This window comes from Bubalus bubalis, chromosome 3 (genome assembly GCF_019923935.1).
Source record: "Bubalus bubalis isolate 160015118507 breed Murrah chromosome 3, NDDB_SH_1, whole genome shotgun sequence".
Lineage (NCBI taxonomy): Eukaryota > Metazoa > Chordata > Mammalia > Artiodactyla > Bovidae > Bubalus > Bubalus bubalis.
The window spans coordinates 121750700-121763590 of record NC_059159.1 but is presented as its reverse complement, the minus strand read 5'-3'; the positions used below and the strand labels follow the sequence as shown (position 1 = coordinate 121763590).

At 52.6% G+C, this 12891-nt stretch overlaps 1 protein-coding gene across 4 annotated transcripts; it reads left to right on the top strand.

Annotated features, from left to right (window-relative positions):
* Positions 1–4833: 4833 nt before the first annotated feature.
* TPM2 (tropomyosin 2) lies at positions 4834–12282 on the top strand. 4 transcript variants are annotated; one of them, XM_025281692.3, is made up of 9 exons: positions 4834–5120; positions 5569–5694; positions 8527–8660; positions 8759–8876; positions 8971–9041; positions 9181–9256; positions 9758–9820; positions 9987–10056; positions 12136–12282. In XM_025281692.3, exons 1-9 carry the CDS (start codon positions 5007–5009, stop codon positions 12216–12218), a joined length of 855 nt encoding a protein of 284 aa, XP_025137477.1. In that variant the 5' UTR covers positions 4834–5006; the 3' UTR covers positions 12219–12282. The 4 variants fall into 4 exon arrangements, with proteins under 4 accessions (XP_025137477.1, XP_025137478.1, XP_006064423.1 ...); XM_025281693.3 differs by lacking the exon at positions 9181–9256 and adding an exon at positions 9503–9578 and having other exon boundaries at positions 4835–5120; XM_006064361.4 differs by lacking the exon at positions 12136–12282 and adding an exon at positions 11033–11364 and having other exon boundaries at positions 4836–5120.
* The last annotated feature ends 609 nt before the right edge of the window (positions 12283–12891 follow it).

Genomic DNA, 12891 nt, shown 5'->3' with positions numbered 1-12891 from the left:
GCCCCCTAACCCCAGACTCAATGTCCTGGCATCGTTGAGGACCTTAGAGATCAAATCCCTTTTACCACTTCCCCAACAAGTGGTAGTCCAGACCGTTTGAACTCCAGCTATGAGCCCAGACAGCTGCTGACCCCTGCTACCACTTCCCTGCCATATCCTCAGGAACTGTGACCAATCACGTTCCTCTTGATACTGATGCCTCAGGGAGCCTTCTGGGGAGAGACTCAAATACCTATTAGACCAGCAGTTCTTACAATGTGGTTGACCCTCAGGCCTCTAGGGGTGCCCAGGATCCTTTCAGGGGTCCATAAGGTCAAGATTATTTTCATATGGGTTTCCCTAGTGGCTCAGTGGTAAAGAGTCTGCCGGCCAATGCAGATGACACAGGTTCGACCCCTGGTCAGGGAAGATCCCACATGCTGCAGAGCACCTAAGCCCCTGCGCCACAACTGTTAAGCCTGTGCCCTGGAGCCCACACACCGCAACTAATGAAGCCCACGCACCCCAGAGCCCATGCTCCACAACAAGAGAAGCCACTGCGATGAGCAGCCCACACACTGCAAGGAAGAGTAGCCCTCGCTCGCCACAACTAAAGAAAAGCCAGGCAGCAATGAAGACCCAGCACAGCCAAAAATAAATAGAAAAAAGACTACTTTCATAGTAATACTAAGACATTATTTTCCTTTTTCAGAGTGTCAGCATTTGCACTGACAGTGAAAGAGCATTTGGCGGGTAAGCTGCCTTAGTGCAAATCAGGGCCGCAGCCCAAACTACCGTAGTCACTGTATTCTTCACCACCGTGCACTAACTGTAAGATATAAATGCTGGCTTCTTCCTGAAGAATGTCCTTGATGAAGCAGCAAAAATTATTCATTTTGTTAAATCTTAGTTCTGTAGTAACAAGTGTTTCAATATTCCGTGTGATGAACTGGGGAGTATGTGTAGAACTTTTCTGGTGCACACCCAAGTATGATGGTGTCTCAAGGAAAGCACCTAGACAGTTCTTTGAGCTGAACTGGCTGCTTTTTTCATAGACCACATTTACCTGCAGGAATGACTGACAGACAAACCACAGTTATCAGGCTTGAGTAGCTGGCAGATTTTTCTCAAAAACAGAACCTGTCACTTCAGAGAAAAACCTGCCAGTACTTGTTGCCAATGATACAATTCAAAGTTTCAAGTGAAAACTAAAATTTTAGAAAACTTGTGTCTGCCACCATGAGCTTTAGGGCTTCCCCAAACGTAAAACAAGCTTTTCTGTTGAAACCATCATGACTTTTTAAATAATATATAATGAAATATGTTGACATTTGGAACACCTGCATAGCTCAGTGAATCATTTTCCAAATGACCAATGCATGCATGCTGTTACAAAATTATCCGAGTAAAAAAAAAATGATCCAACCAAAGTCAATACAGACCAATGGATTTTAATGAAACATTGTACAGGAAGGTTATTAATAGGGTCAGGTTCTTCACTGCAGTTAACCATTAAGAGAATAGTCAAGTCTTGATGTAGTATCAAAGAATAATATCCACAATTGCCCAAAAAGGTTATACATGCCATTGATGCTTGAACAACATGGGTTGTTACATTTATATTGGGATCAATAGATATTTACAGTACTACATGATCAGTGGTTACTTGAATCCAGGGATGCAGAATCATGTATATGGAGGAAGCAAGTAAATAGAGGGTTATGTTACGGATTTTCAACTCCACAGACTCCTGTCACGTTCAAGGGTCAGTGAATTCAAGGGTCAGAAAAGAGGATATCTCTTTTCCAACTACGTATCTGTGTGAGACTAGATTTTTTTCTTAAAGAGTACTTCAAACAACCAACACATAGCAACAGTAGAAAGCACAAGTAGATTTTGAGAATACAGCTGTCTATTATGCCAGATATTAAAGAGATTTGCAAAAATGTAAAACAACTGCCATGCTCTAATTTGGGGATGTGAATATAGTTATTTTTCATTCAAAGTATGTCAACACAGTAATGTGTAATGGGTTTATTTTTAATGAATTAATAAACATTGAATTTTTTGTTTAATATTGATAGATATAACCTACTCCAACAAAAGCTTTTTGAATCTTCAAACCCCACTCTCAATTTTTAAGAGTGTATATGCTATGCTATGCTATGCTAAGTCACTTCAGTAGTGTCCGACTCTGTGTGACCCCATAGATGGCAGCCCACCAGGCTCCCCAATCCTTGGGGTTCTCCAGGCAAGAACACTGGCGTGGGTTGCCATTTCCTTCTCCAATGCATGAAAGTGAAAAGTGAAAGTGAAGTCACTCAGTCGTGTCCGACTCTTAGCGACCCCATGGATTGCAGCCTAACAGGCTCCTCTGTCCATGGGATTTTCCAGGCAAGAGTACTGGAGTGGGGTGCCATTGCCTTCTCCGTTAAGAGTGTATAGGGTTCTAAAATGAAAAGGTTTGAGAATTGCCCCACTAGACCATGAGTTATCCACAAAGTATCTTCATGTATTCTGAACCTGGTGCACAAAAAATTCACCTGGCAAATGTTTATCAAGTGCCAACTCTATGCCTGATGCTATGCTACAGTGGGGATTCAGAACTGAAACAGAGTCCCTTCTCTGGAGGGTTCACAGACGGGTGGAGAAGCAAACAGGTACAAGAACAGTACCCTTATACTTAAGGGGGGACTATGATGAGAATGTTAGTTAGGAGCCTGCAGGAAAAACATGCACCTATGAGGTGGAGAGGGTGGGAGGGAGGAGCGGATAGAGAAGGTGTCTCAGAAAAGCTGACACCTGGTCTGTCTTTACAGCCACTAGGAATCAGCCAAGGGGAAGGCAGGGAAAACAGAATGCATAAAAGGTGGAAGCTTTAAGAAAAGTATGGTGATGTCCTGCTCCTGCACTGAGCTCAGTATGAGTGCTACACCAGTACAAGTCTGTGCACTGGGGGTGAGTTTGGAAGTGAAAGAAGGTAGGTTAGAGCTGAAGCAGGCAGGAGCCAAAGCAAAGGGCCTTGTATACCATATTAAGAGATGTGGATTCTTAACATCAAAAGAGGGAGGGCTAAAGGAGGCATTGGCAAGGATTTTAGGGTCCCACTTGCATCAACTTTAAAAAAGATTTTTCTGTCAAGGAGAGTTGGGGAACCAGGAGCAAGACCACAACAGACTCAGGCAGGAGGTAATATAAGGAACTGCCCAAGGCAACCCCAGAGAAGTCTGAGAAGTCTTCTTCATCTGGAGGAAGTACCTCCTACAGGATTAAGGGGATGTGGGGAATGAGGGACAGGGGAGCTCTTAATGACTCCCAAGGGTTTGACCCTGGCTACAGGGTAGCTAGAAGCGACTTTTATTTAAGAGTTTGGGGGAAAAGGAGTCAGTTTTGTCCATATGTAGCAGCAGTCGGCTAAGCACATCTATACATTTCCCCGCCCCCTACCTCCCCGCCCTGACTCGCCCAAGCCAGGGACCCAGGATTCCCACGGTTTCCACCCCACCAGCAAAAGCCAGGCCTCCCACCCGCCTGCCCCTCGGGAACAAGGCTTCCTCCGCCTGGTCTCCCCTTCCCTCCTCGAAGGCAGCTCTCCACTTCCTCTCCACCCCCCACCCCACCCCGAGGAAAAAACGAAAACAAAAACAAACAGCTTCACGCCCGTGCCCCAGATTTCCCGACCCTGGGCCCCGGCTCCCAGAGCTGTTTTTGGCGCCCGCGGTCAGGGGGGACACCTCCCCCCACCCTCAGCCGCTGACGCCCAGCAGCTCAGAACTCTTACCCTTGCCCCTGCCTTCCTCGCCCCAGCCTGGCCCCGCCTCCCCACGGGAAACATCCCAAAAAAGGGCAGAAAAGAAATTTCAGCGTAAAGTTGGCTCACAAGGGAAGAGAGGAGAGTCCGCCGGGAGAAGGGGAGGAGAAGGGAGGGCGCCCGGGGAAGCTAGGAGAAAACGGGGGTGGGCGGGGGTGAGTGGAAGGCGGTGGGGGTGGGGGAGTCCCGAGGAGGGACAGGGAAGGGACCGTAGGGACGCGTCCCGGTGGAGGTGGGGATGGGGGTAGGGAGCGCGCAGCGTCCTGCCTGGCAGAAGCCACGTGGAAAATATGCGGGGCACGTGGGGGGCGGGGCGGGCGGGCGCGGAGCTGGGATCCGAGGCTGGTCTGCAGTAGAGGAGGGGCCCTGGCTCCGGGGGTAGGGGCTGGAAGCGGGGAGCGAGGGGAAGAGAGGTCAGGCCCGCCCTCGGGGGCAGCGAACCCGGCCTCAATCTGCACTGCGACCGGGCTTCTGGGCTCCCCTCCTGCCTCAGTTTCCCCAAGTCCCTGGTGAGACTCATCGCTGTCACTGCCGTGTCGGTAACGCAAAGCCAGAGTCTGGAACTCAGGGTAAACTGAGGCACTAAAGTGGCAGAGGAGTCCCTCCTCCCAAGAGACATTTAATCCGAGGGGATTTACAGGAAACTTCTAAATTAAGGGCAGCGGCTGCTGCAGTTGACGGGGGGACACTCTGCACTCTGGTCCTTGTGCCCGGGCAGCTGCCGTGAGCTCAAGCCCCGAAATAGCCCCAGGGGCCCCAGCCGCAGCTGCCACAGGGCCGCGCTGTCACTCAGGAGAAGTGCAGAGCCCCCAGCCCCAGGGTCCCCTCCCCTCCTCGGCGCTAGTTTTTTCAGCCGACTATCCATCTACTTTACCGTCCGAAGGCTGCGGGCGGGGTGGGGGTAGGATGGAGACGGGTGAGATAGAAGGGAGAGGCGGGGCCCCGAGGGGGCGGTCCCGAGGGGGTGGGCGCAGGGGGTGGCCGCGCCCCCCGACCCTGCAGTGCTTCTGCCCCTACAAGGTTTGGGACGCAGTGGGGGAGGGTCTTGGCCCCCAGCTCCGCCCGGTCCCTCCCCGCCTTTTAGGCGCCCGCGCGGCAGGGACATCCCAGTCCCGCTTGGTGCTCCTCGCCCGCCACCCGTGCGCCCAGTCCGAGAGGCCAGCCCAGTTCTCCCGGTCCGCACTGCCCGCCGGCCGGCCCGTCCCCCACCGCAACCATGGACGCCATCAAGAAGAAGATGCAGATGTTAAAACTGGACAAGGAGAATGCCATCGACCGCGCAGAGCAGGCCGAGGCCGACAAGAAGCAAGCTGAGGACCGCTGCAAGCAGGTGGGGGGGGGGGGGGTTCCAGGCCCGGCGCAGCCCCCGCCCCACCCCACAATGAGGGCAGGGTCGGCCCTGCCCTATGCCCCCCAGCCACTGGCCTGCTCGCCAATGCTCTCTACCGTCCAGTGTGGGGGCTGCTGAGCCTTCATAGTACCCCGGAGGGTCCCTCACCAGAGCCACACCATTCCACCCACCTTAGCCTGGGGAGCCCCAGTCCCCAGATTTCCACTCCTGCCCTTGCAGAGAGCCATGATGGGCCTGCTCCTTGGGGCTGGGAACTTTCTTTCTACTCCCACCAGATCCCTACACACCCCTAGCTGCACTGTCCCCCACTGTCCTCTGATGTCCCTCTTCCTCCCTGACAGCCTCTAAATATCTCAGTACCCCCTCACACACACCCCTGACTCTGGCCTGGGCCTGGGCCTGGCTGACTGATGTTTTTCTCTCCCAGCTGGAAGAGGAGCAGCAGGCCCTCCAGAAAAAGCTAAAAGGGACGGAGGACGAGGTGGAAAAGTATTCTGAATCAGTGAAGGATGCCCAGGAGAAACTGGAGCAGGCTGAGAAGAAAGCCACTGACGTGAGTGTGGACCTGGGGGTGTGGGAGAATTAGTGCACTGTAAGGGGTCCCAGATGGGGATGGAGGGACCTTCTTCAGCAGGACTGAAAGGGTTTCCTTGCAAGAACCCAGGCTAGAGCAAGCTGGCACAAATAATTCAAGACAGTGGGTAAATCAAAACCACTTACCACTTCCCCCAGAGGACATAGCATTGCAATTCCATTGGGTTCCAGCTCTTAGAATGTACAGTGATCAAACAATGAGTCATCGTGGGGGTGGGTAGTACAAGAATTTACCCTCCACCTCAACTAATCCTCCAGCTGAAAATGGAGAGAAGACTGCAGCTACATTTTGGGGGTGTGGGCTGTGGGTGTAGGTGCTATGGGCAGGGGGAGAGAAAACGAATCCAAAGATGGGCCCTGACTTGAGTTACACCCCTGGGGGGCCATTAGAAATTCCCTGGCCTTGACCTCTGGCTCCAGTGGCCCTGCTGTGCACTAGGCCCCCAGCTCAGGTTCTGTCGGTCCCTTATTTACCCTCATTAAGCTGTCAGCCTCGAGACCATGCCAGGCCACGGGCAGAGGGACAAGGCCACAAATGCCAGGGCAGCCACCTTGGCAAGTCCTGCTCACTCTGAGATTTCTCTGCCCACCCCATACCTCCTAACCAGACATCTCCACCTCCTGCCAGTCCTAACCCCCACCTTGAGGTAGGAGAATGGCCATAACACTTTGGACCTGGTACTTTCTCTGCCTCCTGTTCCCTATTTGCCTTCCACCCAGGATTAAGTTTAAAATGAGGCTTCAACTTGGGTGGATGGGGGGATTAGCATAAGCATGGTCTGAACATCCGAGATCAGAGATGACATTACTGTTTGTGTTGACCATTATCCATGTTCCCCACCCCCCTCTGCCCCCAAGGTTGGTTTCTCTGACCTCCAGTCTTTGGTTTTGGTTCTTCACCCACCCTGGCACTTGGAAGGGAACTGACCTGCAGCTGCTGGTGAAGGCGACCCTGGGCATCTGACACTCTATAAATAACTACGGCCCAGTGCAGCTGGAGGCAGGCCTGGAAACCCAAGGAGCTGGGTGGGGGCTGAAGAGGAGGAGGGGAGGACAGGAACAGAGCTGGGGAAGCGGGGCAGCAGCGCCGGGAGTAGAGAGGAAGCACTGCCCAGACTTGTATGACCTTGAACACAGCACTTAACTCACACACTGCCTCAGTCTCTCCTTCCTCTCTTGCTTCCCGTTTGTGCAATGGGGATGGCACTGTCTGTCCTGTGGTTAAGAGAGCAGCATCCCTAACTGGGAAAAACTTGAGAAGCACAAAACGCCAAAAGTCAGTCCTGTGTTGCAGGCCCCAGGACTTCCCAGGTTCTCCAGAGTCACTTGTTACCCTATGACCATGAAGAGAGGTTCCCTTTTATAGAGTCTCACCTCTCTCTAGACCTCCAGGATTCCTCAGAGTCATTCTTCCCAACCCCCAGTGCGGTCCCCAGAATCCTTGCACACGGAGTCATCCAGTCCTGTGCCCAGGATGGGTTCCTTGTCACTCTAGGTGGCCTTTAGCCCCTGGAGTGTAAGGGCAACACTACTTTCTACATATGGTGCTGTTTCCCCTGTCCTTCCCCCAGTGCTGCCACCTGTCTCTCCCCTCTCACTCTCTTCTTCCCCTGCACTGGTCCCTTCTCCTTTCCAATCCTGAACCTAGAGTCCCGCGTTTATGGGATGGGGACTCTGTAGGCACGTGCTCAAGTGCTTTCTGTGTGTTATTTTACTATTTCCCAAGATTGCTTATCATCAGAATCCCTTGAGTGAATGAGTGATACTCGCTCAGTCATGTCTGACTCTGCAACCCCCTGCCAGGCTCCTCAGAATCCCTTGAAAGCTTAAAAAAGAAAAAAAGATAGGATTTCGAAGCCTCTGCCCTGGAGATCTCAGTTCAGTGGCTCCAGGATGGAGCTAAAGAACTTGGATTTTTTTTTGTTTGTTTCCTCCTTGATGGTCTGTTATTAATCCAGCGTTAGAAGCACTGCATTATCTCAGAACATTCTACAAAGGAGGAACCAAGGCTTAGAGAGACTAAATAAGTTTACCCAAGGTCACACAAGTAGCTCAAAGACAGCAGTCTCACTCAGAGCAGATGTTCTTAACACCAAATTGCACTGCTTCTCTCCTTTGCCTTTTTGGGATCTTTCTTGCTCTGTCCTCTTTTTCTCAAGGTATCATCCCTTTCTGTGGACCATCTCCAAAACCTCCACGATTTTGCCTCTATATTGCAGGATCAGTGGCGGAACTGCCACTCACACTGCGCTTGCACTGCCCCCACTTGCATCCAGCACTGGCAGAGAGCCTCCGGCTACAGCCTGGCTTGCCGCCTAAGCTTCCTGCTGTGAGTCTGCCTGGCAGCCAGTGACATCATAGGGCTTGATTCTGTGATTGGCGGATTTTCGCAGCATTGTGGCCTGGTTGGCCTGATTCTTTCCCACCCCTTGCCTGAGCCAGACTCCGCTGAGGAGTCAGGGATACCTCAGACCTGATCCCAGCAGTTGGAGTGCTCTCACACAGGACGGGGGGATTTGTGTGCAGATACCCACTGGAGACTATGCACAGTGCTAGCAGAGGCCCCGAAGCAGGGGAATGGAGCTTGTCCAAGAGTGCATGTTTTGGGCTGGAACACAGAATCTGCGAAGAAGATGGTTTAGTGAAAAAAAAAAAAAAAAAATAGGTTGAATGTCTGGAGGCCAGAAAGCTTAGCTTTGTTCTGACAAGCATCTTAACCATCTTCTGATGCCTCTCTGATCCTCATCCAAGGCAGACACAGCCTTTCTGACCTCTGACCTTTGACTTACAGGCTGAGGCAGATGTGGCCTCCCTGAACCGCCGCATTCAGCTGGTAGAGGAGGAGCTGGACCGGGCACAGGAGCGTCTGGCTACAGCCCTGCAGAAGCTGGAGGAGGCTGAGAAGGCAGCTGATGAGAGCGAGAGGTGGGCAGGGGGGTCCTCAGAGGATGGGGTGGGGAGGGAGCTGGGAGCCTGTCCCTGCTGGACCTAACCCCACCCCCACCACTCACCCTGCCTCTCAGAGGAATGAAGGTCATCGAAAACCGAGCTATGAAGGATGAGGAAAAGATGGAGCTGCAGGAGATGCAGCTGAAGGAGGCCAAGCACATCGCTGAGGATTCGGACCGCAAATATGAGGAGGTGACAGCCCTGCTCCACTTTGTTCTCACACCTGAACCCCAGGCACCCCCAATCATTCACCATGGATTTCCTCCTCGCTCCCCCATCCCCACAGGTGGCCAGGAAACTGGTGATCCTGGAAGGAGAGCTGGAGCGCTCAGAAGAGAGAGCTGAGGTGGCTGAGAGGTAAGGACACCCCAGGGTAGCAAGTGAACCTCGGCCTGAGCCCATGGCTGTGGGGCACTCTGTGCAGTGGGAGGTGCTTCCCCAGTCAGGGGACCCCAGAGACAGGTCCTGCCTCTGACCCCTACCTGCTGGCCCCCAGCCGAGCCAGGCAGCTGGAGGAGGAGCTTCGAACCATGGATCAGGCCCTCAAGTCCCTGATGGCCTCAGAGGAGGAGGTAGTCACCTCTCTGGACCTTTCTGGCCAATGGCACCTTCTCTCGGCTCACCTTCCCCTCCACCTCAGGCTGCTCTCTCTCAAACTGCTGGGGGTCGGGAAGGCCCTGGGGCTTCCAGTCTCTGCCTGCTGTCACTCTCACAACTTTGCTCTTCTCTTCTCTCCTCCACCCCTTCCCCACTGTGCCACCTCCACTGTCTCCCCCACTGTGCCTTCACATCCCACCCTGCCACACACCCCCCTGCAGTAAATGTGGGGACCTAGAGGAGGAGCTGAAAATTGTTACCAACAACTTGAAATCCCTGGAAGCCCAAGCGGACAAGGTAGAGGGGGCAGAGGGGCAGTGAGGATGGGTTCCTTCAGGGGAGGGAGGCGATGGGCCCAGGCAGGGCGGGGCGCAGTGTTTGATGGAGACAAAATCAGGAGTAGCCTGTGGGGCTCCGTGAAGAAATGAAGGCTTTGTGGGGGTGGTGTACTGATGACCTGTGTCTGTCCCTAAAAGTATTCCACCAAAGAAGATAAATATGAAGAGGAGATCAAACTGCTGGAGGAGAAGCTAAAGGAGGTGAGAGTCCTTCCAGTCCGAATGACCTTCAAGCCCCCCAATCCCTACCAGAGACCTCCTGTGGCAGGAATTGGGAACAGGGGCAGAACAGAAGGTTGACTTAAGTGATAGTGTCTGGGAGGGCCTAGATTTTTGTCATTTTTCCCCATCTTGCTTTTACACCCAGGCTGAGACCCGAGCAGAGTTTGCTGAAAGGTCGGTGGCAAAGTTGGAGAAAACCATCGATGACCTGGAAGGTAAAAAGGATATTCCTCTGTACCCCCAAGACTTTCAAAATAGGTCTGTACCACCCATGACTTATCTTCCTATCCCATGAGACTTGCCAGTGGTAAATTAGGACTGAATCCCCTAGGACTCCACAGGTTTTGGCAGTCTGTGCCTCCCATCCAAGTAGATAGATGATGTAGCCCCATCAACTCCAGTGCTTTGCAAACTTGAGTGGGCATGAGAATCCCCTCAGAGAGTTTTTAAAAAATACAAATTCCTGGGTCCTGCTCTGAAGTGACTGGTGACTTTGGACTGAATCTGTGTCTAACAAGCACCCTGACAATGCAGATGCTGCTGGTCCTCAGACCAGACTCTGAGTAGCACTGATCCAGATAACACTGTCTCCAAGTACAGCACCCTCTTTATTAAATAGAGAGCTGTTTGGTTTAATATGTAGGTTTTCATAAAAACATTAATGGAAAATACTATTCTAAGCTAGATTTAATGAAAACAAATATCCAGGTGTTTGCTAGTCTGTAGCTACTTCTCACTCTTATCAACAACGTCGTGCCTAAAACTGTCTTTCCCTTTTATTTCACTTTCATAACTCCCACATCTCTTGCTTCCAGCCCTCTCAGGAAAGCCTCAATTTTCTCTCCGACTTTAGACCTTTCTGGCTTGAGTGTCCTCCCCTTGCAGCAAGCACTCCTGCTTATGCAAAGCACTGTGCCCCCAGGTCCCTGGGGGGAGGCAGGAGCTCCTTGGGGAAGCACCAACTTGGGGTACAGAGAAGGATAAAAGACATAGGGGTACAGAGAGGAGAGGAGGGGGCCCTGATGGCTGTCCAGCCTGTTCTCTGGCCTGTCTCCCTCATTCCATCTTCATCCACCTCTCTCTGATTCTTGTTCTCTCTTTCTATTACCCTCTCTCCTTCCACTCCTCTTTCCCTCCATTCCTTCTCCCCACACTCCCACCTGGCCCCCCCTCTCCTGGACCCCCCACCAGATGAAGTCTATGCACAGAAGATGAAGTACAAGGCGATCAGTGAGGAGCTGGACAACGCGCTCAATGACATCACCTCCCTCTGAGCCCCTCACCAGCGTGGCCCTTGGCCCCCTCTCTCTTCTCCTTTCCATTTTCTCTATGGGAAGCAGGGCCAGCAGGAGGAGCAGAAATTGCCAACACTGCAAAGCCAGGCTGGGTGCAGCCTAGGAGAGCCCTCGCCACATCCGCTGCCCATCCTGGCACTTGCTTTATCCTTCTATATCCATCCACTCCTCCCTCTACTGCCGGCCTCCACCACTCTCTGCTGCTTAATAAACTCCATTTGGTCTCCATGCTGTTTTCCTGCCCTCTAAAGAGCACTGCCATCACCCCCACAGAGCACTGGTTCACTGCTGAGACCCTGGCTCCTGTGGGCACCCCTAATCTTGTGACTCCCTTCCCCACTGAGATCACCCACAAAACACTGAGGCCTACCCCAGAACCCCCTCTGCATGACTCTCACTGACGCATGTGGGCATGTATGACTGTGTCATTCACCACGGGCCCTCTGGTGCCTCTGAGATACATGCCCTTCTGCAAACCCAGGCATGTCACTGCCCTTAGAGTGCTCAGCTGAGATTCCAGGATATAAAGGAATGACTGGAAGGGGAGTGGGCTGGTGACGTGTAGGAGAGGGGTGTAAGGTTGTTAAAGGTCCGGGATGACGTTTGGAATGACACTGGATGCCAGCAATGTGGGGGCTTTCGCTGCAGGTCTGTTTTCTGCCTAGAGTTTGTCTGTCTGACACTCCCTTTCCTGGCTCAGTCTTTGTCTTTCCTCCTGTTTCCAAACTCTTGAACCTTCTAAAGAAGGAGGGTAAATTAGTTTATGACTCGGGCCTTCCCATACACCTCCATGGCCCCAAAGCCTTGAGTGAGGCATCCCTGTCTTGGTCAGTCCATCTGTCTGTCCCACCCAAGGGGTCCCCAGATCCCTGAATGTTTGTGTCTTTGTATGCCTCCAGCCCACTCCGTGTCTGTCACACCCCCTGTCCATGCCTCCCCATGTTTCTCCCCTCATGTCTCCCCACCCCACCCCTGCTCACGGGTTGCTTCCCCTCGCAGAGACCTTGGCCAGTGCCAAGGAGGAGAACGTGGAGATCCACCAGACCCTTGACCAGACACTGCTGGAGCTCAACAACCTCTGAGGGCTGGCCCTGCCCCCAGCCAGGCTAGCTGCCAACCCAACCAATAAAACTGATGTTACCAGCATGATGGGGCCCTTTAAGCCTTTCTTGGGTATTGGCAGTGGTGGTGGTAATTTTCCAAAGTGGAGAAGGTGGAGAGGATGCCTCAGGGGAAGAGTGAAGTTGGAAGGAGCTCTGAGTGAGCCAGAGGGATGGGGGCACTAGGCTCACCGAGGAGGGGTTGTGAACGGGCTGTGTGGAGCAGAGGAGCCTGGCAGGGCTGGAGGAGCAGCCTGGCCCTTATTCCCCACAGGGCAGAGGAGCTGCCGTCAGCGGCACTGCCCCATTCCAGCAGGTGGCTGGGCACAACACAACTGGAAGGCAAAACCACAAAACTACATTGGTTTCACTTGAGCAGGGTGAAAGCCCAAAAGCCTCATTGATTTTAAGCCTAGAGACTGAGCCTGCCCTATAGACAGAGAGACAGACACACACACAGTCATTCCAACACTATAGACAGACAGACACAGACAAACACACACACGGTCATTCCAACACTATAGGTCATTTCTGCCCACTTCCTGATGACATCTATGTTAGGCAGACTCCTGCTGCCTCATCAAAGATGTCCACATCCTAATCCTGTGAAATGTCACCTTACATGGGAAAAGGGACTTTGAAGTCAAGTTAAGGA

Excerpts from the sequence above, each read along its gene's own strand:
- TPM2 (XM_025281692.3), top strand. The coding sequence starts at position 5,007 with ATGGACGCCATCAAGAAGAAGATGCAGATGTTAAAACTGGACAAGGAG. Across the intron at positions 5,121-5,568 it reads CTGAGGACCGCTGCAAGCAG|CTGGAAGAGGAGCAGCAGGC; the intron begins GTGGGGGGGGGG and ends TTTCTCTCCCAG. Across the intron at positions 9,042-9,180 it reads AGAGCTGAGGTGGCTGAGAG|CCGAGCCAGGCAGCTGGAGG; the intron begins GTAAGGACACCC and ends GCTGGCCCCCAG.